This window comes from Callithrix jacchus, chromosome 18 (genome assembly GCF_049354715.1).
Source record: "Callithrix jacchus isolate 240 chromosome 18, calJac240_pri, whole genome shotgun sequence".
Taxonomy (NCBI): domain Eukaryota; kingdom Metazoa; phylum Chordata; class Mammalia; order Primates; family Cebidae; genus Callithrix; species Callithrix jacchus.
In genome coordinates this window covers 16,508,023-16,533,622 of record NC_133519.1, presented here as the reverse complement: position 1 = coordinate 16,533,622, position 25,600 = coordinate 16,508,023, and the positions used below count along the sequence as shown (strand labels likewise).

At 54.7% G+C, this 25,600-nt stretch overlaps 1 protein-coding gene across 1 annotated transcript; it reads right to left on the bottom strand.

Moving 5' to 3' along the window:
- Positions 1-248: 248 nt before the first annotated feature.
- On the bottom strand, positions 249-25,600 carry LMNA (lamin A/C). The gene is made up of 12 exons (XM_002760091.8): positions 25,038-25,600; positions 8,038-8,194; positions 5,713-5,838; positions 5,280-5,450; positions 4,944-5,069; positions 4,174-4,394; positions 3,859-4,081; positions 3,305-3,412; positions 3,094-3,213; positions 2,579-2,668; positions 1,572-1,841; positions 249-1,251 (listed from the first exon to the last, which is right to left on the bottom strand). The coding sequence occupies exons 1-12, from the start codon at positions 25,391-25,393 to the stop codon at positions 1,225-1,227; spliced, it is 1,995 nt and encodes a 664-aa protein (XP_002760137.1). The 5' UTR covers positions 25,394-25,600; the 3' UTR covers positions 249-1,224.

The window sequence follows — 25,600 nt, the reverse complement described above, 5'->3', positions numbered from 1 at the left end:
CCAGATGTGCACCCAAAGTACTCTGATCTCTAATTGTTTTCTCTGGAGCAGCGAAGGGCTGGGCAGCAATGAGCAGGAGGATGCAGTGATTGTGTGGCTCTGTGTGTGTGGTGCCGTGTGTGTGTGTGCGTGTGTGTGTGTGTGTGTGTGCGTGCGCGCGCGCGCACCTCGCCTGCATGCATGCCCGCGAATCTGCTTCTCAGTACACAAAGCGCCGTCCACCAACAAAGACACCACAGCAGCCGGGGTAGAAACAACTAGTGTATTGATTTGGGGAGGAGAGAAGGGGTGCAGATGGGAAATGGGGAGGCAAGGGTTCTTTAGTGTTCGCCAAAACCACTGCCACACCCCTCTACCCCGTCTCTTGCCTTCCTTCTCTGTGGCGCAGGCACCAGCAGGCTCTCACCCCTTCCAGTGACCTCCCTCTCCCTCCTCCCAGCACCCCACTTGGCTTCAACCTCCAGTGACTGCACAGAGCCCACCTAGGCTCTAAAGCTAGGGAAGGCAGCTCAAACTCACCTTTCTTCTCCCTTCTTCTACCTCCCACCTCATTCCCATCTCTTGTCTAAATAAAATACAGAAAAGCAAGCGCAGCTGGTACCTGGAAGAATGGAATCACCCCGGGGTTGGGGGCAGGGTGGGAACTGGGGGTGGGGCAGGCAGAGGAAGCTCAGCCAGGTGTAGTGGAATCGTGGGAGGCAAGGGCCAAGGGCTGGCTCAAGCCATCCTCTCTCTTCTTCTCCCTCTCTCTCCCTCTCGGAGGCTGGCCTGGCAAGTGGGCCTGCCATCAAGAGGAGGCTGGCGGAGAAACCTCCATGCCTGCCTCTCAGGCACCATGTCACGGGGTCCCCGGGGTGGGGGCGGCAGCCAGGGCGGGAAAGCAGAAACTAGCCTCTACAAAAGCACCCCTTTCCCTTGGCTTCTAGAGGAAGCCCTCTTTGGTTTTAAGGCAGACGTGGAGTCTCCTGGAAGCAGGGGAAAGGAAGGGAGGAGAAATTAGGATTGAGATAGATGCTTTTTTTTTTTGCTTGTGTTTTTCCTTCAGTATAAAACCACTGTAGAAAATATCTTCTCTTAGAAAAAAAAAATACAGAAGAAAAAAACCAAAGGCATATTTTTCTTTGGCTTCAAGCCCCCTCCCGTGAGGTGCAGGGCAGGGGGTGGGCATGAGGTGAGGAGGAAGCAGGATGCCTCTACCCCCACCCCTGCCTGGCAGGTCCCAGATTACATGATGGCGCAGTTCTGGGGGCTCTAAGAGAGAAGAGAGAGGAGAGAGGTGTGAGCAGCAGGGCCTGGACCTGGACCCTCCCTCCCCTGGTCCCTAGAAGGGAGGTAGTGTCTCCCCTATCCCTCACGCTCCAGCCCTGCCCCTGCCCTCCAGTCTGGGGCTCAGACAAGGGGCAGGATGCAGGGGTGGGCCGTCTAGGCCTCAGGCTGTGGGGAGGAGGCTCCCACTCCCCCGGGCTGCGGAAGAGAAGGCAGGCTCTCCCCCCTGCGAGGCCGCCTCATCCTACCCCTCGATGACCAGGGACCCACCTGCAGGGCTTGGAGACAAAGCAGAGACAACTCACCTGGGTTCGGGGTCTGGAGTTGCCCAGGAGGTAGGAGCGGGTGACCAGGTTGTCCCCGAAGCTGCCACCCCCACTGCCCCCCACACTGCGGTAGCTGCGAGTGACCGTGACACTGGAGGCAGAAGAGCCAGAGGAGATGGATCCGCCCACCTGGGCTCCTGAGCTGCCAGCAGATGCCTTGTCGGCAGGCTGCCCGCAGGTCCCGCACAGCACGGTGCGCGAGCGCAGGTTGTACTCAGCGGGGTCCCCCGAGCTGCTGCAGTGGGAGCCCTGGGGAGGGAGACAAGGCTCAGGCGGGACGGCGAGTCTGGGACTGACCACTCAGGCCCAACACCCAGGCTCTGGGCTCTTGCAGGCTCCAGCCACCAGGCAGGAAGGTGGGGTTCTGTGCCCAAGGAGCCAGTGGGTAACAGGGGTTTGGGAGGCCAGGGGCTGGGAGGAGGGGAAGGAAGATGAGAAATAGGAGAAGGCTCAGCAAGACTTGGGGACAGAGAACCAGAGCGGTGACTCTGACTCTGCTCCAGCTACTCTGAGCTTAAGAGGGAAAGAAGAGGGAAAGGGAGCATGCTTATAGGGCAGGAGGCACGCACTATTCATTGGAGTGGGGGCAGGAATGAGAGAACATTCTCACAGGAAGAATGAGGGAAAAGAGAGGATATGCATGCAACAGGAGTGGGGGAGAGAGGCAGGGCGGGCATGCCCCACGTCTGTCCTCCTGTCCCCTTCCCAGGAGACAAATCCAGACCCTTGTCCATTGCTCCCACCGGAATATTCCATGGCATCAGAAAGTTCCCACTCCCTTCCTTACCAGAGTAGGGCACCCAGACACCTGGGTTCCCTGTTCAAGGTATAGGGAGGAGAGAGAAGAAAGGCCAGGCCAGCGAGTGAAGTTCCAAAACATTCTTTAATGAAAAGATTTTTGGCACGGAAGGCTGGGGAGAGGCTGCCCCCAGGCCTGGCTGGGTGGTACCAGTACAGGCTCAGCCTCAGCGGCGGCTGCCACTCACGTGGTGGTGATGGAGCAGGTCATCTCCATCCTCATCCTCATCGTCCTCAACCACAGTCACTGAACGCACCAGCTTGCGCATGGCCACCTCCTGGCGGGGACACAGGACCAGGCCCAAGGGTCAGGGCCAGGGAAGGGGTGTGCAGCATGTCTACCCCAGTGACCACCTGCAGCTTTCCTTGTGGCCTGCCCTTTGTCCAGCCTGCTGCTTACTCTGCCCTCTGCGATGACGGAGCTAAGGAACTCATTTCTACCCCAGAGGGACACTGTCAAGTTCTCCGAGTAGGAGTATGATTCTGCCTTTAGCAATCCTCACTCACTGTCTGACTTCCACCCCGCGTGCTGTTGGGGAAGCATCTTTTGGTTTGCCTACTGGCTGGGAACATCTGGGGCCTGCACCAGAGAGCCCTAGAAAGGGGCCCTGAATTGGTAAACTTGGGTTGGGGGCAGCTGGCTCCGATGTTGGCCACTAGGGGGAGCCTCGTCTAGGAAGCAGCCCGGCCCCGGCATACGTACTTCCCCAGTGGAGTTGATGAGAGCCGTGCGCAGGCTGTTCCCGCAGCCCCAGGTGTTCTGTGCCTTCCACACCAGGTCAGTAGGGGGGCTATGGGTGGCCCCAGCACCTGCAGCCCAGATCTGGAGAGGAGGGATTAGAAAAGGACACTTACTCTAGCGCTCCCATTGCCACCCAAGGCCTCCCCAGAGTCCCAAGCACCCTGCCACTCACCGTCACCACCTGCCCAGCCTTCAGGGTGAACTTTGGTGGGAAGCGGTAAGTCAGCAAGGGATCATCTCCATTCTGGCGCTTGATCTGCCAGTTGCCCATGGACTGGTCCTGCCAGGAAGATAGGGAAGAGGAAGGTGGGGGAGGCTCACCCAGGCTCCTGGCTGTATCTTGGCTTTCTTCCATCTACACCCACCCCTGTCCCTGCCCTTCCGCCTGGGGATAATAGCCATGATCTGTGGACACATATGCAGCGCCAGGCACACGGATACCTTATCTGTCATCTTCCTGACAACTCAAAGACTTAGGGATCATTATTGATCCCATTTTACTGATGAGGAAACTGACACTCTGAAAGGTTAAAGAACCTGTTGAAGATCTCACAGCCAAGGAGTCCAGGAGCAAGGCCTGGAACTAGAGTGTGGAGGAGATATACAGGCTCACTCTGGTCCACCCTCTGAGGGGTGGGATGACCCTCTCTCCGCATGTCATCCCTCTGTCTTGCCACTCTCTCACTGATGCAGTTGTACCCCCTGAGACCCTGACCAGGAGCCTACCTCATTGGACTTGTTGCGCAGCCGGACAAACTTGCCGTCCTCGTCCACCTCCTCCACGGCCACGCGCCCACTAGTGCGTGCGTGCTGCGAGAAGCTGCTGCGGCTCTCGGTGGACTCCAATTTGCGCTTTTTGGTGACGCTGCCTGAACCCTGTGTCTGGGACGAGTGGGAGGAAGCACGGCCGCGGCTGCGCTGCGAGGTGGGGCTGGGGGACAGGCGTAGCCTGGGGAGAGGGAGGCCAAGTGGGGGTCTAGTCAGGGCCAGTGGCTGGCCAGAGGCCACTGCCACCACCTCCCCGATGCCTCCCCAACTCACCTCTCCTCCTCACCCTCCAGGAGCTTGCGGTAGGCATGGATCTCCATGTCCAGAGCCAGCTTGATGTCCAGCAGCTCCTGGTATTCATCCAGCTGCTGCTGCATCCTTGCCCGCATCTCAGCCATCTCCCGCTCCTTCTCTGCCAGCAGCCGCCGGCTGGTGTCCCGCTCACGGGCCAGCGAGTCCTCTAGGTCTCGAAGCTTCGCCTCCTTGGCTGCCAGCTGGGAAGGAGGGGATTGGGGGGGTTGGTGAGCTCCCAAGGGCCCCAAGTATGGAGGAGGAGGGACATGGCCACCTTCTCCAGGATCTGCAATCAGAGGCTTCCCCAGAGCCCATCACAAGCTCTAATCATAGTCTTGGCTGGCAACTGGGAAGTCCTTCCCCTTGTCCCCTTGTCTAACTGAAATCTCTCACTCTGAGGCTAGACCCTTTTTCTCCCATCACAGATGGCACAGCCAGCTAGAATCATACTGATGCTTTTAACACCTCACATTGCAGAGTCTTATGGCAACTCTGAGTCAGGGAGATTAAGAACAGCTTCCATTTCCGAGTGGGAAAATCGAAGCCTTGAGAAGTGAAGGCAAGGTAAGAGTGCAGAAGCAGCACACAGGCCGCCTGATGCCGCATCTTGCGACCCTTCTCTGTGGTCCTGGGGACATGTTTGTCCCTGTCCTCCTCAGGAACACCCCCCACAACCCGGCCCTGAGCTTCCAGCCTGCATCCTGCCCAGACTCCAGGCCCCTGGAGGGAGGGGTGAGGTGGGGTATCACCTGCTTCTGGAGCTGGCTGAGCTGGGCAGACAGGCTGTCGATGCGGATGCGTGACTGCTGCAGCTCCTCGTGGGCGGCCCCCACCAGATTGCTGTTCCTCTCAGCAGACTGCCGGGCATTGTCCAGCTGGAGGGAAGGACACAAGGGTAGGACGGTGATGACCAGGAGGGTGGAGGGATAGGCCTGAGCTGGGCATCACTGCCACAGCCTTGGGTCCTGGGCCGCCCTGAGCTCCCTGCCACCATCTGCCTGATCTCCCCGGCGGAACAGCCCAGCGTGGGCAAGGGTAGGCTGCTGCGGGCAGAGGCAGTGAGGGAACCAGGGGAGAGCAAGCACCTTGGCGGAATAAGTCTTCTCCAGCTCCTTCTTGTACTGCTCCACCTGGTCCTCATGCTGGGCCCTCAGTTCCTGCAGGGCATCCGCCAGCCGGCTCTCAAACTCACGCTGCTTCCCGTTGTCGATCTCCACCAGCCGGGTCTCATGGCGGCGCTTGGTCTCACGCAGCTCCTGGAAGGGTGGGAGCAAGGACCCAGAAACCAAGATTAGTTCCTGGGAGACCAAGACCCAGGGGCCGGGCTCCCTGCCCCGCTGTACCCCATGAGGCACTGCCAGCCCCACTTTAACCTCGGAGCTGGGTCTTGGCTATGCCCAACTCCCTGTATTCTAGGGCAAGGGACTCAGGAAGGTGAGCTCTGCACGCAGCTGGTCCCCCCAGCCCGAGTCTGTCATCACCCAGCCCCATCTCTGGCCTGCAAAGCACAGTCCCCACCTCGCTGTAGATGTTCTTCTGGAAGTCCAGTTCCTCCTTCAGGGTCTGCAGCCTGTTCTCAGCATCCACCCGCCGCAGCATCTCATCCTGAAGTTGCTTCTTGGCCTCACCCAGGGCTGCCTCAAGCTGTGAGGAGGCATGCAGAGGTCACGTAAAGGGGTCACAGAACACAAGGACTGGAAGGAAGCTGAGAGGTGGGCTGCTGCCCATGCACCCCTTTATACATGTGGAAACAGGTCCAGGGAAGGAGGGTCTTGGATGGCTGCAGAGGTCAGAGCATTCACTCACACCCTCTCGGGAGGTACTGTGCTAAGAAAAGCTATGTCCAATACAAAAAAGTAGCCGGGCATGGTGGCTCATGCCTATAATCCCAGCACTTTGGGAGGCTGAGGCAGGAGGATCTCTTGAGGCCAGGAGTTCAAGACCAGCCTGGACAACATAGAGAGAACGTGTCTATGTTCTAAGAAAAAGACGGCAAGGAAGCACCGGCTGACCAGGAAGGGCTGGGGGAAGGGCAGAGCTGGGAGGCAGGAGGTCAGACCCAGGAGAAAGGTGGTCTGGTGGTCAACCTGCTGGCTTCTCCAGGTCTTTCCCTGTTATACTGTGGTGGCAGGGCCTGGGAAGGGCGAGCACCCGGGATGGAAGCTTGGCCACTGACTCTAATCCTGGCCCTGCTGTGAACAGATGAGACTGTGAAATTAGGAACAAACTGCTTCTGATTCCTTTTTTTTTTTTTTTTTTTTTTTTTTTTGAGATGGAGTTTCACTCTTGTTACCCAGGCTGGAGTGCAATGGTGCAATCTCGGCTCACCGCAACCTCCGCCTTGTGGGTTCAGGCAATTCTCCTGCCTCAGCCTCCTGAGTAGTTGGGATTACAGGCACACGCCACCATGCCCAGCTAATTTTTTGTATTTTTAGTAGAGACGGGGTTTCACCATGTTGACCAGAATGGTCTCGATCTCTTGACCTCGTGATCCACCCGCCTCAGCCTCACAAAGTGCTGGGATTACAGGCGTGAGCCACCACGCCCGGCCTCCTTTTTTTTTTTTTTTAATTTAATTTTTTTTTTTTTTTTAAAGATGAGGTTTCAACATGATGGCCAGGCTGGTCTTGAACTCCTGACTGCAGGTGATCCACCCACCTGGGCCTCCTAAAGTGCTAGGATTACAGGCACAAGCCATGGCGCCCGGCGCTTCTGATTCCTAGCTTTTATTTATTATTTTATTTTTTTGAGACAGAGTCTCACTCTGTCACCTGGGCTGGAGTACAGTGACCCGATCTTGGCTCACTGCAACATCTACCTCCCAGGTTCAAGCGATTCTCCTGCCTCAGGCTCCCAAGTAGCTGGGATTATAGGTGCCTGCCGCCACACCCAGCTAATTTTTGTAATTTTAGTAGAGATGGGGTTTCGCCAGGCTGGTCTTGAACTCCTAACCCCAGGTGATCCACCTGCCTTTGCTTCCCAAAGTGCTGGGATTACAGGCATAAGTCACTGTGCCCAGCTATTCTTTTTTTTTTTTTTTTTTTGAGATGGAGTTTCATTCTTGTTGCCCAGGCTGGAGTGCAATGACACAATCTCAGCTCACTGCAACCTCTGATTCTGGGTTCAAATGATTTTCCTGCCTCAGCTTCCCAAGTAGCTGGGACTGTAGGTGTGCACCACCATGCCCAGCCAATTTCTTTAAATTTTTCTTTTCTAGAGATGGAGTCTTACTGTGTTGCCCAGACTGGTCTCAAACTCCTGGGCTCAAGCAATCCTGCCTCCTTGGCCTCCCAAAGTGCTGGGATTACAGGCATGAGCCACCACACCTGGCCTCAATTATTTTAAATTCACTCTGCTAGATCCCATGGGTGGCCAAATTAGGATAAGATGTGGCCAGGCCGGGAGCGGTGGCTCACAGCTTTAATCCCAACACTTTAGGAGGCTGAGGCAGTCAGACCACAAGGTCAAGAGATTAACACTACCCTGACCAACAGGGTGAAACCCCATTTCTACTAAAAATATAATATTAGCTGGGCATGGTGGCATGTGCCTGTAATCCCAGCTACTCAGGAGGCTGAGGCAAGAGAATTGCTTGAACCCGGGAGGCGGAGGTTTCAGTGAGTCAAGATGGCACCATTGCACTCCAGCCTGGTGACCAGGCAAGACTCCGTCTCAAAAAGAAAAAAATGTGGCCTCAGTGGGTGAAATGACTCTAGGACCAGTGAATGGCTCTGAAATCAGGTGACAGGTCAGACAGGCACCTCCTGAGGGAGGCCCTAGGTAGAAGAGTGAGTGTACATGTGTTAGGTGGGGCCATGGCCGGGCCCTGCAGGGTGGCCTCACCTTGGCCACCTGGCCCCGCAGATCATGCAGCTCGCCCTCCAGTGTGCGCTTCTCACTGAGAGCAGTGCTCAGTGCGGCCTCCTTGGAGTTGAGCAGAGCCTCCAGGTCCTTCAGCCGGGCCTGAGCAGCTAGCAGATCACCCTCCTTCTTGGTATTGCTAAAGAAGAGAGGGGAGAGTGGGTTTAAGAAAAGGAGTCTGCATACCTAGACAGTACCAGGCTCCCTAGAGGTCAGCCATGGGGGCTGGTGCTGCTGTTCCCGCAACTACCAGGAGAGGGCATCCTTGCATTAGGTTGGTTTCCATCTGCTTGCCTCTGGGGCTGGGCTCCCACCTCCCCAAGGTCCCTGAAAACCCCATTCCTGCTTCTCCACCCTGCCCATGACTCAGGGTTCAGGAACGTGCCTGGGGCCAACGGCAGAGCTCTACCCCATGATATGAATGCTTTCCCCTCTTTCTCCTCCCATTCTTTCCCAAAGAGACAGGGGTACCTTTGTCTCCTGCCCTTCCCACACAGGGCCTTAGCCTTCTCCCTGGACTCCACCCACTTCCCTTTGGCCAAGCTTCCCTCCCTCCGAGGAGCCTGACAACTAAGCTCATGGCCATGAGCCCCACAGTCCCTAACGCTTTTTGGTCTGAGCTCCAAAGGTGCTTGCTCGTCGCCTCTCCTAGTCCCTTTTACACGTGTGGAACTGTGGGAAGGAAAGTCTAGTCAGAGCTCAGAGGGACCTTGGACAAGGACAGCCACAGACAGTATTGATCTTTTCCCTTCTCAGGACCCAGTCTGGGTGCCCTGGTCTGCATTGAACAGAGGGGTCCCTGCCTCCCTCCCTCCTGCCTCATCTGCACCCAGGGAGAAGGCTGAGTCCTACCACAACTTTAGCATCTGGCTCCAGATGTGGCTCCCAGGCCTCCAGGTCCATCTGGGCCCCAGCTTTAAGGCTCTCTGCTCCACAAAGTGGGTAAGGCTTTAGCTATAACCAATGGAAGAGCGCTGTCTCTGCCACCTCTCTCACCTTCTCTGGGTCCCTGATTATTTTTGCTAGTGGACTAGAGAAACAGAGGAATCCTATTTTCTTTTCCTTTTTTTTTTGAGACGGAGTTTCGCTGTTGTTACCCAGACTGGAGTGCAATGGCACGATCTCGGCTCACTGCAACTCCGCCTCCTGGGTTCAAGCAATTCTCCTGCCTCAGCCTCCTGAGTAGCTGGGACCAGAGGTGCGTACCATGCACAGCAAATTTTTGTATTTTTAGTAGAGACGAGGTTTCACCAGGATGGTCTTGATCTCTTGACCTCATGATCCACCTGCCTCGGCCTCCCAAAGTGCTGGGATTATAGGCGTGAACCACCGCGCCCGGCCTGGAATCCTATTTTCCTTCTTTCTTTTCTTTTTTTTTTTTTTGAGATGAAGTTTTCTCTTGTCGCCTAGGCTGGAGTGCAATGGTGCGATCTCAGCTCACCACAACCTCTGCCTCCCTGGTTTAAGTGATTCTCCTGCCTCCACCTCCCAAGTAGCTGGGAGTACAGGCATGCACCACCACGCCCGGCTAATTTTGTATTTTTAGTAGAGATGAGGTTTCTCCATGTTGGTCAGGCTGGTCTTGAACTCCCAACCTCAGGTGATCCACCCGCCTCAGCCTCCCAAAGTGCTGGGATTACAGGCGTGAGCCACTGCGCCAGGCCTGAGTCCTATTTTCTTTAAAACCTCCAGAGAGGCTGGGCACGGAGGCTCAAGCCTGTAATCCCAGCACTTCAGGAGGCTGAGGCAGGTGGATCACAAGGTCAAGAGATCGAGACCATCCTGGTCAAAATGGTGAAACCCCGTCTCTACTAAAAATACAAAAAATGAGTTGGGCATGGTGGCGCGTGCCTGTAATCCCAGCTGCTTGGGAGGCTGAGGCAGGAAAATTGCCTGAACCCAGGAGGCAGAGGTTGCGGTGAGCCAGGATCGCGCCATTGCACTCTAGCCTGGGTAACAAGAGCAAAACTCCGTCTCAAAAAAAACAAAAACAAAAACAAAAAATTAGCTGGGCATGGTGGTGCGTGCCTGTAATCCCATCTACCCAGGAGGCTGAGGCAGGAGAATTGCCTGAACCCAGGAGGCGGAGGTTGCGGTGAGCCAAGATCGCGCCATTGCACTCCAGCCTGGGTAACAAGAGCAAAACTCCGTCTCAAAAAAAAAAAAAACCTCCAGAGAACACAAGAACTGTCTAGACGTTACAGTCCCTTCACAAACACAGGGTGCGAGAAAGCGGTAGACCCAGGGAGCAGAGAGAAAGATCCGAGGGACCCGGTTACAGTTGCCATCTGTAACTCATCAGCACTTAAGCATGAGCCCAGCACAGCAGATGGAAAAGAAAACCGAACGTGGGCAGGAGGAAAAGTCTGTCCTGGAAAGGAGAAAGGCGGCCCTGCCAGCATTTTTCTCCTGCCACAAAGCCCTAAACTCCAAGAGGCCCAGCAATTCACTCTGGAGAGGGAGAGCAAAGGCTAGACTAGCAGAAGCTCTGGAGGACAAGACCAGGCAGTGTTCTGCCATAGCTTAGGAGACTTCAGAAAAGGGAGTTCCCCTCACCTCCCTCTACCAGGCAGGGAGGAGGATAAAGTGACACCCAGAGGGGCAGGGGCAGGACCTGAAAAGCCAGAGGGAACTCCCGAAGCCTGCACACTTGCTCAGGCCTCTGGCCACACCTCAGAACAAGTTGTTTAATGCAACAGTGTCTGTCTCCTGCAAAAAAAGGGGCCCTTCCAGAACCAGAGAATGTATTCCCTCCTCTGTCGCAGTCAGAAAAGCTAAAAATAAAGTCAAAACCCAGCTCAGGTTTTGGCTGCCATCCGGCCCAGCCCCTGGCTGGGAGCGCAGCCCCAACTTTCCATGACTTCAGAACTTTTCCGAAGCTGAAGAGCTACAGGGGGAGGAGGGAGAATGAAGAAAAACCGCTGGTAAAGTGAAGCGGCTGGGGCAGACTTAGATTCCGAGCTCCTTGGGCCGACTCCCAGGCTGGCTGGGGCTTCCCAGAAGAGGCCTCACTACCCCGAAGGCTAACAGCTGCAGCCTGCTGTTCTGGGGGCTCTCAGCATTTAGAGAGCTAGAAGGAGCTTAGAGTTGGTTCAGCTCAACCCTCTCCCTGTTATAGATGAGGAAACTGAGGTGCAGAGGAGGAAGGTGAATGACCCAGTGTCAGTTACTGCAAACCAGCAGCAGCATTCCGGCTAGTTCTGGCTGCTGATCTAGGGTTCCCGCTCCTCCACCTCACTGCCTTCCTAAGCCACAAGTTGCAGAGAGAACAGAGAAGCCAGGAGGAGGAAGAGGGCAGACACTACGGCCCAAAACATTCCCATGACCAGCGAGCCTGAGCTGAAAGAAGCTGGAAGGCGATGGATGGTTTCAGAAAATGTCTCAAGGGCATCTCTTCCCTGGTCCTGCCTCCCCAGCCTCCTTAGGTGCCAGGAGGAATTCCAGGAGTTCCCCCTGGTAACAGGCTTTCCTTGCCAGTACCTGGCAGACACTGACTGAGGAAAACAGAGATGCCTGGTCCCTGTGCCCTGCAAGCTTATGGGCTGATGAGCACGGAAGTTTTTCCTTCAGTCTAACCTCTTCACTTTCTGCTGCTTATAAAAGTGGTGGTGGTGGTGATAATAATATAATAGCAAACACTTTTATAGAACTTATTAGGTACCAAGCACAGCTCTAAATATTACAATGTTAACTCATGTCATCTTCACAGCTACCCTATGCGAGAGGTGCTATTCCTATGTAATTGAGGAAATAGGCACGGAAAGCTATGCCCAGGGTCCCACAGCAAGTAGACAGGGGAGCTGGAAATCAATGCTATACCACTTTGGCACAAGCCACAGTACATGGTCTCCAAAGAAAGTCAGGGGGCTGGCCGGGGGTGGTGGCTTACGTCTGTAATTCCAGCACTTTGGGAGGCTGAGGTGGGTAGATCATGAGATCAGGAGTTCAAGACCAGCCTGGCCAACATGGTGAAACCCCGCCTCTACTAAAAACACAAAAATTAGCTGGGCATGGTGGTACTCACTTGTAGTCCCAGCTGCTAGGGAGGCTGAAGCAGGAGCTCCAGCCTGGGCAACAGAGCAAGACCCTGTCTCGGGCCGGGCGTGGTGGCTCACACCTGTAATCCAAGCACTTTGGAGGCCAAGGCGGGTGGATCACCTGAGGTTGGGAGTTCAAGACCAGCCTGACCAACATGATGAAACCCCATCTTTAAAAAAAAAAAAAAAAAAAAAAAGGCGGGGCGTGGTGGCTCATGCCTATAATCCCAGCACTTTGGGAGGCCGAGGCAGGTGGATCACGATGTCAAGAGATCGAGACCATCCTGGTCAACAAGGTGAAACGCCGTCTCTACTAAAAATACAAAAATTAGCTGGTCATGGTGGCATGCACCTGTAGTCCCAGCTACTCAGGAGGCTGAGGCAAGAGAATTGCTTGACCCCAGGAGGCGGAGTTTGCGGTGAGCCAAGATCGTGCCATTGCACTCCAGCCTGGGTAACAACAGCGAAACTTCGTCTCAAAAAATAAAAAAAGACTCTGTCTCAAAAAAAAATTAGCTGGGTGTGGTGGTTCACATCTGTAGTCCCAGCTACTCGGGAGGCTGAGACATGAGAATTGCTTGAGCTTGGGAGGCAGAAGAGGTTGCAGTGAGCTGAGATTGTGCCACTGCCCTCTAGCCTGTGAGACTCTGTCTCAAAAAATATATATCTATAGCTGGGTGTGGTGGCATGTGCCTATAGTCCCAGCTACTTAAGAAGCTGAGGTGGGAGGACCACTTAAACCCAGGAGGTGGAGGTTGCAGTGAGCTGAGACCGCGACGCTGCACTCCAGCCTGGGTGACAGAGCAAGACTCCATCTCAAAAAACCAAAAGAAAGTAAGGGGGCTATTTCTCTTTCCCTCATGGGGGTTTTGACTAGCACTGCAGAGAGATTAAAGGACTAAGACACACCCTGAAGATGAGAGAAACCACGGACAGAGAGGGAAGCAAGAAGGAGCCTTTGTGGTTTTCTTAGGCGTGGGGAGCTCCCATCTTCGGGGAAGAAGCCACTATCACCCATGGGCTCATGACTCAGACCTCGGGAGCTCTGTGGCCAGGGAGCCACACGCACACCCCAAGGGATGGCTAGGGGTACGGTAGAGCTCAGTATCTTTCCTCCCTCCTCCCTTGTCCTCCTGCCCCCACCCCCAGTGCCATTTCCTTCCTAGGAGGGGTCCTCAGACCCAGCAGAGACCAAAGTAGACCCTGGCCCGGCATTCAGCCCCAGGGTGGTGGTGCAGCCCAGTCCACTGGGGGTTGGCATCAGGAACGCTGGGCACATGCTGGGTTGGCAGGGAGGACAGGGTGGGGCAGGCCAGAGGCTCTGGGAAGGGTGGGAACCTGGGCCCCTCAGGTGACTCATGCTCAGGCACACAATACCCGGGCAGGGGTCGGGAAATCCTCTAGTGCTCACAGGGGAGACCCTGGCTTCGCCTGCGTCCTGCCCCAGGCCGGGTGCCGTGCCAGGAGAGCACCAGTCCTTTCCCTTGCATCCTCCAGATTCCCCAAGCACAGGAGTGGCTGCATCCCAGCGGCCTCATGAGGCAAGAAGGGCTGGGCATCCTGTTTCTAACTCTTCCCATCACTGGCAAATCAGATTTCAGAAAGAGGGAAAAGAGGGAATGGGGAGAGGAGGAGAGCAGAGAGGTAAAGAATAAGGTGGAAATGAGAGTTGGCACTTGTAAGCGTGACCCAAGGCAGGGGTCTGCGGGGCTGTGACTGGTGGGACAAGGAAGCCTGGCTCCTGGGCTGCAGCAGGCCTGGGCCCTTGGGGCTGTTTTGGGGAAGAAAGGCACCAGCACAGCAAAGGGGCTGGGTGGGCACCGGGCCAGCCGCTGACCCGCCCGCTGAGTCACCCTGCCCAGCCCAGCTCTGATGCCAGATATGGAAGCCAGGGCCAGCCACAGGCTTGTTTGGGCCCTGTTGCTGGGAGCAACGTGCTAGGCCCAGAGGGAGAGGCTTTCATTTCCTCTTCGTATGGGGGAGAAGCAAGAGGATAGACACTGGGGCTGAAAATAAGAAGTGGGTCTCTCAAAAGGAGAATAAAAGGAAAAAAAAAAAAAGAAAAGAAAAAAAAGTGGGAGGGAAAGACAAAGGGGAGTGGAGGAGCTGGCCCAGCCCTGCAGGGACTCCTTAGACCCCCCAGTCCCTGGCAGCCCTGCTCACCAGCCCTCAGAGTTCCCCATCTCCAGGCAGCACAGGAAGGGAGCAGAAGAGCAGAGGGTCTCTGCGCCCCTCGGCATTTCCTGTCTCCCAGTGAACGTCGCCCCCTGTGGCTGGGTGGGTACACGGAGCCCAAGGACACTCACAGCAGACTGATGCAGAACGGAGCCCACCCTGGTGGCAAATGCTCTCCTGTATCCTCCTGGCATCTAATTTTTTTAATTTTAATTAAACATTTTTTCATTTTATTATTATTATTCTGAGATGGAGTCTCGCTCTGTCACCCAGGCCGGAGTGCAGTGGTGCGATCTCAGCGCACTCAACCTGTCTCCCAGGCTTGAATCATTTTCGTGCCTCAGCCTCCCAAGTAGCTGGGATTACAGGCGTGTGCCACCACACCTGGCTAATTTTTGTATTTTTAGTAGAGATGTGGTTTCACAATGTTGGCCAGGCTGGTCTCTAACTGTCGACCTCAGGTGATCTACCCTCCTCGGCCTCCCAAAGTGCTGGGATCTCAGGCATGAGCCACCGCGTCCGGCACCTACTACCGTTTTTGAAACGGTCTCTCTTTGTTGCCCAGGCTGGAGTGCAGTGGTGCAATCTTGGCTCACTGCAACCTCCACCTTGGGATCAAGCAATTCTCGTGCCTCAGCCTCCCAAATAGCTGGGATTACAGGCACGTGCCACCCACACGCAGCTAATTTTTGCCATTTTTAGTTGAGACAGGGTTCGCCACATTGGCCGGGCTGGTCACAAACTCCTGGCCTCACATGATCCTCCTGCCTCGGGCTCCCAAAGTACTGGGATTACAGGCATGAATCGCCACACCCAGCCCCTCCTGGGCACCTAGACCTCTGCCCACGCTGATTTCCTGCCACGTGATGGGGCGTCTCCTGCTGCCACCCCAAGCCAGCCTGCACGTTCCTACCACCCCTCCTTTTGTTCCAGCAACTCCTCCTACTGCAATGTATCCTCCTTCCCTCTGTCCCTCCCTCCATTCACCCAAAACCTCCCTACCCCTCACCCTGCTTGCGCCTGTCTCAGCTCTGCCCTGCTGATTTCAGCCAGTGTTCTACCTGTCGGGTCTCAGGGCTTTTTCTGTGTGTCCCCCAAATACCCTGAGACTAGATAGTTTACATGCTCAAGACTTCTAAAGGAACCTTCACCTGAACCAACTCCTGTACTTTTACAGGGGGAAACTAAGGCCTGGAGAAGGGCAGGCTCAGGCACAAAAAACCTGCCCTGAGGTCACCCAAGGACACTCACAGCAGACTGATGCAGAACGTAGAAAATGGCACGATGCACACAGGCGCTGCAGAGAGTAACAGAGAGACCCAGAAGACAGCCTGGGAAGTGTGTCTGCCTCCGTCTCGCTTGCTGGGAGATAGCCCAGGCAGAATGACAAAGAGGCCTAGTGAAACTGCCACTCCCACTCACCCTCAAATATACACATACCCACACCTTTGTGTGCGGCCAGCCATGAGGTTTGGTAGCCCCCACCCACTCCCTAGAGTAACCACTGCTTGGTTTCTTGGCTAGTCTGTGGGTCTGTGGCCACTCTCAGGTAAGGGCAGGATGTGGGGACTTCCCCTCCCTGGCATTTGAGGCATTATCCCTCTCTGGAAAGGAGACCTTAAAGAGAGGAACTGATGGGGGCAGCTGTTCCAGGGACTTAGAAGCCTCTTGAGCCTTCCCCAAACCCCAACCTGTGAAGTTCTGAATACTGTACACCTCAAAAGCCCACAGTAGGCGCCCCAGGATGGAACACCTGACCTCCTCAGGATGCCACGTGCCCCATGGCAGGCATGGCTCTGCTTCCACACGCTTCCCTTGGGCGTGACACCCGCCAAATATGCCCAGGGCCTGAGGCCCCTCAGATCCCCTTCCAGAGCCACCAGGCTCCCAGCTGTCCTCCCCTAAGACAAAGCCAGGTCTTAATTCCAGGCAGAGGGAGGGGCTGAAGTGGGGAGAACCGATGCTGAGAGAGGGATAGGAGGCCTGTTGACATGTTCAGACGCAACTCCGGCAGAAGCGCTGTGCCTGGCAGGTGGCCAGGCCTGAGTCACAGCTGCTGGGCGTATCAACGTGGCATTGTACAGAGGCAGGAGAAGCCTGGGGCCAGAGGCCAGGGCACTGGGGTCCTGGACAATGGGCGGCTGGCTTCCTCACCAGCTGCCCCCAGCAAGGTCTCCTGCCAAGCTCCACTCTCCATCCTGGGCTCTCTCTCCGGAAGTCATTCCTGTGTTGTCACAAAAATGCAGGGGTGGGGCCTGGGGACAGAGTAGAAGCAGCAGAGGCATGGAGGAGGGAGGCCAGTGACCAAAAGGAGGGACATTTAGGGGATTCCCTTCATAAGAAGCCAATTCAGCAGCTCCTTAACTCTCCATGCAGTGACAGTGACTCATAGTTTTTAACCCTGAGGACACTGGGAGAGAGTGGGAGCCACACCTCAAGGTCAGGAGAAGTGGGGGAGGACCTAGGCTGTCTGGTCTCACTGCATTCCAGCTCTAGCCTCAGAAGACACAGCTCTCTCCCAGCCGGCAGAAGGTGGCCGTGTTAGAGCTTTCGGAAGAAGGGGGAGCCTTGGTGACCTCCTCTCAACTCCCAGAACCTAGACCCCTTAAAATGAAGTCTAGCTCCCCTGAGCCAGCCCTAAAGGGACTCATGTGTCCTATCCCCCTTCCATTTGTCCCCATCAAATCCAGACCACTGTCCTTGCAGCACCTTAAATCTAGTTCTCAAGAAAAGGCCAGCCCTCAGCCTCTGCTTCCCTGACTGGACAAGCCTAGGGTCTCCTGTCCACTCTCCACTCTGCCCTCTACTGTGACTCAGCGCCCCTGCCGGGCCTGGGATCCCAGCCAGAATTATTCCTGGCTTCAGCAGGCGGGATTCCGGCTTCCTCTCTCACAACTAGCGGGGAGGCAGGGGTAAAAGGAGGACTCCCCTTCCCAAACCCTGTCCCCTTCCTTAGGGGATTGGTAGGGGCCAAGACCTCCTCCCAGCCCAGCCACAGGTTGTGGGAGCCAGTATGGGTGCCAGAAGGGTAGAAGGTGGGTAGCCCAAGGTCACCGCGCCTCTCCCCCGGGTTCCAGGCACTGTTGGCCCATCCCAGCCAGCTCTAAGGTAATAGTCCTGCCTCTCCTAGGCCGTCACCCTCACCCCCAACACCGGTCAATAGGAGTCATTCCTGGGCTGAGTCTCCCTTTCCTGCTATATGGAGGGAGAGGCATTGAAACGGGTTGTCCTTTCTTAGTAGCAATGAAAACAAAGCATACGCCAAGAGGGTAATGTCATAATTTAACCATTTCTAACAAACTTTCATGGGAAAATAGAGAAATGTGGTAGTATTTTTAATTCTGCAGCTTGTGGGAAATGTTTTTACTCTTCTTTTTTTTTTTCTATTTTTTGAGAGAGTTTCCTCTTGTTGCCCAGGCTGGAGTGCAATGGCACGATTTCGGCTCACTGCAACCTCTGTCTCCTGGGTTCAAGCGACTCTCCTGCCTCAGCCTCCCGAGTAGCTGGGATTACAGGCATGTACCACCATGCCCGGCTTTTTTTGTTTTGTTTTGTTTTGAGGTGGAGTCTTACTCTGTTGCCAGGCTGAAGTGAAGTGCATGCCACCATGCCCAGCTAATTTTTTGTATTTTTAGTAGAGATGGGGTTTTACCATGTTAGCGAGGATGGTCTCGATCTCCTGACTTCGTGATCTGCCCGCCTGGTCCTCCCAAAGTGCTGGGATTACAGGTGTGAGCCACCGTGCCCGGCCTTAATTTTGTATTTTTAGTAGAGATGGGGTTTTACCATGTTAGCAAGGATGGTCTCGATCTCCTGACTTCGTGATCTGCCCGCCTCATCCTCCCAAAGTGCTGGGATTACAGGTATGAGCCACTGCGCCTGGCCTTAATTTTGTATTTTTAGTAGAGATGGGGTTTCTCCATGTTGGTCAGGCTGGCCTGGAACTCCTGACCTCAAGTAATCCGCCTGCCTCGGCCTTCCAGAGTGCTGGGATTACAGGTATGAGCCACTGCGCCTGGCCACTTGTGGAAAACATTTCTATTGAGAACCGCATTGGCTATTAACTATATTCATATTATTTATATTTGATTTACTATTAATAGCTTGGTATTTTAGAGGAATGTTTCTCACTTTATGGGTCACTGTACTACTTTGGAACCTAAAGGTTCTCTGGAGACTTTCTGCTCCAACCCCTTTCTTTTATAGCTTAGGAAGGCCAGAGGGGGGAGGTGATTTCTCAACGTCACACAGCAATTTAGTGAAAGGGCCACACCCAGAACTAAGGGCACCAAGGGCCAGGGTGTCCACTATATCACACCGCCTGTCGTTTTGTTGGTGAACCACCTTGCTCCTTATTTATTTAATTTATTTATTTATTATTATTTTTTGAAATGGAGTCTCGTTCTGTTGCCCTAGCTGGAGTGCAGTGGCACAATCTTGGCTCACTGCAACATCTGCCTCCCTGGTTCAAGGAATTCTCCTGCCTTAGCCTCCCAAGTAGCTGGGATGACAGGCACCCACCACAGTATCTGGCTAATTTTTATATTTTTAGTAGAGACAGGGTTTCACCATGTTGGCCAGGCTTGTCTTGAACTCCTGACCTAAAGAGATATATCCGTCTTGGCCTCCCAAAGTGCTGGGATTACAGGTGTGATCCACTGTGCCTGGCTTCCCTTGCCCCTTATTGAGGGATAAGAGACCCTGCAATCTTCCAGAGATCTCCAAGAATATTAGAGCTTGGCCTGTATTCAGTACACTGGGAGTCCAAAGAGGTGAGAATGGAATGAACCGTGCCCTCGTGTCTGGGCCTCTGAAGACTTGGTCTTGGCTGCTGCAGCTGCTAGAGGTGGCGAGGGGCTGGGGAGGAGGGAGGTGAGGGGGAGGAGAGCAGAAAGCACAGCTGGTAGGTGAAGAGATCTCCTACCAGTTGTCTGCCCAGCTGTCCCAGGCTTCAGCACAGACACCAAGCTACTGAATCACTGGTGGGACTGGGAGTGGGGGCAATGGGCACATTCACCCAAGGGTAAGTCTCAGAATCCTGGAGGCCAGGGGAAGTGCCGAGCAAGGGCACCAATAGTGGGAAGGTAACAGGGGGTCCTAGTGAGGAATTATTCTCTCTTGTTTCTCTTGGGCTCTTTAAGTACTTCTCACCCCCCAGGTTTAGCTGCACGTTTTTATTTCCCTTTGAATCAGAATTTGGGCCAGATGAGGTGGCTCTCGCCTGTAATCACAGCACTTTGGGAGGTCAAGGCGGCTGGATTGCTTAAGCCCAGGAGTTCAAGACCAGCCTGGGTAACATGGTGAAACCCGGTCTCTACTAAAAATAGAAAAATTAGCTGGGTGTGTGGCACGTGCCTGTAGTCCCAGCTACTTGGGAGGCTGAGGTGGGAGGATCACTTGAGCCTGGGAGGATCTTGCCATAAGCCAAGATCGTGCTACTGTACTCTATCCTGGCTGCAGAGTGAGATTCCGTCTCAAAAAAAAAAAAAAAAAAAAAGAATGTGGATTTGGCAGTGGAGGGTTGGAGAGGAAACACCAGGAGGCCTCAGATAAGGCCAGAGCCCATGCACCCTCAAAGGTCTCCAACCCCATTAATCTAATGGGTCTGCCAAAGGGCACAGCCTCCTTTCAATTCAGGTAGACAGCTTCCACAAGTATCAAGACAGTCTCAAAACAAGAATCACCTGCCTCCCAGAGCTCTGACCGTCTCAGATAGGTGGGCTGGCAGGGGTTCTGGGTCTTTCCAGGTATAGGCTGTGGCAAAGGCTATTAATCATATGCTAACAGGTCCTGCAGGACAGCAGAATTTGTTTTTTTTTTCTTTTTCAGAGACAGGGTCTTTCTGTCTCCCAGGCTGGAGTGCAGTTGTGCAGACGTAGTTCACAATAGCCTTACACTCTTGGCTTCAAGTGATCCTCCCACCTCAGCTTCCCAAGCAGCTGGAACTGCAGGCGTTGACCAGCTAATTGTCTTTTTGTACAGAAGGGGGTCTTGCTATGTTGACCAAGCTGGTCTCAAACTCCTGGCCTCAAGTGATCCTCCTGCCTTAGCTTCCCAAAGCACTGGGACTATAGGAATGAGCCACCAAGTATGGCCGTAGAACATTAAGGTGTCACTGGCCCCAGAGTAGGATTTCCAGGCTGCAGAAGTGAACCTCAGCCGCCCAGCTTCACCTTGCCTCACCCTCTAGATCCTCCCTCCAACCTGTCCTCCAAGCTAAGAGACGTTAGCCTCAATGGTAAGAGCACCCAACTGGAAGTCACAAGGCCTGTGCTCAAGTGCTGACCTATCACCCCCTTACTGCATGACATGGGACAAGCCTCTGTGCCTCTGTGGCCTTTGCTGTTCTTGTCTTGCTCAGAGCCTACATGAACCTGAGCCTGCATCTCCCTGCCTGTCTGCACTGGGGCTGCAGCAGTGGGCAATCCAGGAAGTTGTCGAGTACCAGGGCCTCACTGGGGTGGAAGCAGCGCTTCTGCTTTATGGGTCTGCGATCTCCTCACTGCTGACTCAGCCTTCCTCCATCAGTTTCACATGGGAAGGCACAGACCGTGGCACTATCCTGCAGCCCACCCCATAACTCTGAACTCATCTCTGGATTCTAATTACTTGTGCATGTTGCCTGTCCAGAGAGCTATGGTTCCAGACACCACCAGAGGGTCTAAGGAAAGAGCCAGACAAGGGACTCCAGGATGCAATGGGAAGGGGGACAGAAGATGCAGACATTCAGACCACCACTCCTGCCTTTAAGACATCTGCTGTCTCCACCCTGTCTCCTGCTGTCCCCTGTAAAGCCACCAGGGTAGGAGGGAGGGGGGCAGCATCTGAGTCATCCACCCAGCTGTCTTGCCTGGGGTGGGGCCCCGCTATAAGCCTGGACCCCAGACAGGCTTTCCTGGTGCTTTCAACCTTCCCTGTCTGCCTGCACTTTGGTACCCAAATCCCTTGGGCTCCAGACTAGAAAGAGACAGAGGATTCAGGGTGGGGTGGGGGAGGGAGAGAGACCACGTATGGTAGCTCGTGCCTGTAATCCCAGCACTTTGGGAGGCTAAGGCAGCTGGATTGCTTGAGCCCAGGAGTTTGAGACCAGCCTGGGCAACACGGTAAAACCCCATCTCCAGAAAAAAATATAAAAATTAGCTGGGCGTAGTAGCACACATCTGTAATCCTAGCTACTCGGGAGGCTGGGGTTGAAGAATCACCTGAGCCTGGGAGGTTGAGATTGCAGTGAGTTGTGCTCACACCGCTACATTCCAGCCTGGGCAACAGAACAAAACCCTGTCTCAAAAAAAGAAGAGAGAGAGTATTGGGGAAAGGGGTTTCTTCTTGGACCCTATAATCCAGCCCGACAGAGGGAGTTCCAAACTCCTGAGTGTGGTTGAGGTACCCAGGCTGGGTCAAAAATTGCTAGGGTCTTATAGACAACTCTCCTTCCCAACTCCAAATCTGGCCCTGAACTCTGAGCTCTAATTAAACATTAAACCAGACACCATCTCTCTAGGTTTTGGTGGGAGGGGTTGGGAAAATGCCCTTTTCCCTCTCCCAAATTCTTTTTTTTTTCTTTTTCAAGACAGGGTTTCACCATGTTGGCCAGGCTGGTCTTGAACTCCTGACCTCAGGTGATCTGCCCGCCTCAGCCTCCCAAAGTGCTGAGATTACAGGCGCGAGCCACCACACCTGGCCTCCTCTCCCAAATTCTTTACCCATTTCTCTACCTCACCCTGAGCACAGCAGACCCAACAGGAAGTGACCAATCCTGGCTCCTCCTATGGTGGACAGTAGAGGATAGACACCCCAGTCTGAGTCCCCTTTGTCTTCACCCCACTTTCCATCAGCACAGGATCCAGGTATGCAAATCCACCTCTCTTTTCCGGAAGAACAGCCTTCCCAGCCAGGATCAGTGGGGGAGAACAGAGGCAGGTGGCTAAATATAACAAGTACACACACCACCCCCGCCCTGCCCCACGTGCGCACATACTGGCCTGGTGTCCCAGGCCTGGACAGCTGCACTAGGAGGCCAAGGAGACAAACTGGCATGGCTGGGTAAGCAAGAGACTATAGAATCCACTCAACCTGTTTCCCGATCAAAGTTTTCACCACAAAACTGCTAAAAATGTCTTTCACGGGGCTTTGGTAGTTGAGTGGACTACTTTAGAATGCAAGGAGTTCTCTGGGGCACTCCCTTCCTTGCTTCCTATCTGTCTTGCTAACTAAATTGTTCACACCACTAATAGAAAAAAGACAGGTCTGGGGCCGGTCCTGGTGGCTCATGCCTGTAATCCCAGTGCTTTGGGAGGCTGAGGCAGGAGGATTGCTTGAGGCTAGAACTTTGTGACCAGCTAAGCAACATAGCAAGTTTCCATCTTTACAAACAAAATGAAGAAAAAAAAATTAGCTGAGCATGGTGGTGTCTGCCCTTAGTCTCAGCTACTGGGGAAGCTGAGCCAGGAGGATCGCTTGAGCCTAGGAGGAGTTCTAGGTTGCAGCAAGTTACAACTGCACCATTGCACTCTAGCCTGAGCAACAAGGCTCTGAAAAATACAATAAAAATAAAGAAAAGGGCCGGGCATGGTGGCTCATGCCTGTAATACAAGCACTTTGGAGGCCAAGGCCGGCACATCACCTGAGGTCGGGAGTTCAAGACCGGCCTGAACAACATGGTAAAACCCTGTCTTAAAATAAATAAATAAATAAAAGGACAGATGTGGTCTCTTTCAGCAGAAATACAGTTTGAGGCTGGGCACAGTGGCTCAAGCCCTGTAATCCCAGCACTTTGGGAGGCTGAGGCAGGAGGATTGCTTGAACCCAGGAGTTCAAGACCAGCATGGGCAACATGGCAAAACCCCATCTCTACAAAAGAGAATACAAAAGAGTTAGCTGTGGGTAGTGGTGCCTGCCCAGCTACTCAGGAGGCTGAGGTGGAAGGATGGCTTCAGCCAGGGAGGTGGAGGCTGCAGTGAGACATGCCCTTGCCGCTGCACTCCAGCCTGGGTAACAGAGTGAGATCCTGTCTAAAGAAAAACAGAAGCCAGGCACAGTGGCTCATGCCTGTAATCCTAGCACTTTGGGAGGCTGAAGTTGGCAGATTGCTTGAGGTCAGGTGTTCGAAACCCACCTGGCCAACATGGCGAAACCCCATCTCTACTAAAAATACAAAGATTAGCTGGGTGTGGTGGCAGGTGCCTCTAATCCCAGCTACTTAGGAGGCTGAGGCAGGAGCACTGCTTGAACTCAGGAGGTGGAGGTTGTAGTGAGCCAAGATCACACCACTATACTCCAGCCTGGGTAACAGAGCGAGACTCCATCTCAAAAAAAAAAAATCCAAAAAACAAAATAAAAGTTGAGCCCGTCTTCCTACACGCAACTTCCATGGATTCTTCAGAAAGAAGAGCGATGGATCTACCCACCACAACTAGCAAAGGGTAGAACGACCACAGAATGCACAGAGGGCTTCTGAGAAGAGCAGGAGTTTGGAGTAGATGATATAAAGGGAGAGAAGAAGAGTCAGAGCCAGCAGTGCTTTACGGATCTCCAAGCACCCTTGGTGCTCTTGGCCTGGGTCTGAATGGACAAAAGAAGAGCAAGAAGAAGGGAACCAAATTTTGTGGGAGGCTGGAAGAGGAGGGCCTATACTTCCAAGCTCCCAAAGGCTTTTTTAGAAAAGAAGGTGGAGTTGAGTAGGGTGGGGTAGGGTGGGGCAGGAGTGGGTGAAGTGGGAGTGGCCTGAAGCTTCCAACGGCTGGATTTCAAAAATGTCATTGTATTCCAGCACTTTAATAAGGCAAAGATCAAAACGTCAGCAGCTGAGAGAATGGGCCACAGCAAAGACTTCTTGGCCTGGCTGGGAAAATGAGAGTGGCTCACCCCAAGGAGGAAAGGACAGTGCCCCTAACCCTCGAAGACACTGGGCAGAGGGCCAAGGGAGGAGTGCGGCCAGACCTGGGCATAACACAACTTCCTGAGCTGGGAGCCTCTGCCTGAGCTGGGAGCCTCTGCCCTCTGTCTCCCTCCCTCCTTTGCATTCCTGGGCCAAGCAGGCCAAGGGCTGTGGGAGCTGCGGGGGAGCCAATCTCCCTTCTCCCTGAGCTGTTTTGGTGGGCCTGTCAGAGCCCAAGGAAGGTCCCAGACAGGCAGAGTGAGGGAGAGCTTCCCAACCCTTAGAACCCAGGGCAAGGTCATGCCGAGGGGGGCCACCGCCAAGCCTGTGGAGGGGAAAAGGGGGACTGCCCTGCCTTCCTGACCTCTCTCCAACATGCTGGACAGATGCCAGCTTGGGAGTTATGTCTTAGTGGGCATCATGTGTTCAGAGGCAGCTTGGGTAAAGCTGGCACAGTGCCAGGCCCACCAACGAAGTTCTAACAGGACCCTTTCTGCCACTCCAATGTGTCCTGGGTGCCCAAAGTTCTTGGAGCTGACAGGGATAGTTTTGTTTTGCTCAAGCCCCTCCCTTAGGCTCCGAATAGCTGGCAAATCCCACTGTGAATTCCTTATATCCCCCCACCCTCTCCCAGAGACCTCTCCCCTCTCTGTGTCACTATTCCTTATATCCTCCCACCTCTCCCAGAGACCTCTCCCCTCTCTGTCCTGTCTTGACAATTCCCCTAGACACTGGCCATCACCCGTTGGGGGCAGTTCCGGGGAGGGAGGAGACTCTCTGGCAAAGTTATCCGTCTCCAGGCCCTCTCACTCCCTTCCTGCAGCCGGCCAGGGGCGCCGGCCCGCCGCCCTTTCCACTCCCCGCCGGGCACGCAGCCACCTGGGCGAACTCACCGCGCTTTCAGCTCCTTAAACTCCTCACGCACTTTGCTCAGCTCCAGCTGCAGCCGGGCGCGCTCCTTGGCCACTGAGTCGAGGGTCTTGCGGGCATCTCCGAGCTCGGCCTCGTAGGCGGCCTTGATGCCGGACACCTCGCGGCTGACCACCTCTTCAGACTCGGTGATGCGAAGGCGCAGCCCTGCGTTCTCCGTCTCCAGCGAGCGCACACGGTCGATGTAGACCGCCAAGCGATCATTGAGCTCCTGCAGGTCCTCCTTCTCCTGCAGCCTGGTGATGCGGGTGGGCGATAGCGGAGTGGAGCTGGCCTGCGCCCCGCTGCGGGTGGCGCGCCGCTGGGACGGGGTCTCCATGGCCGGCAGGGTGGCAGCGCTGCCCGCTGGGCAGGGGTCCCGGGAAGGGCGCGGGGCTCGGGCGGAAGGACAGAGACTGCTCGGGGTCGGAGTACGCCGGCCGGCTGGCTCTCGGCTTGCTCCTGGCAGGCGTGGGGATCGGGCCGGGCACTGTCGGACCTCGGGATCTGGGTTGGCTGGGGTAGGTGCGGCGCTCCCGCGAACACT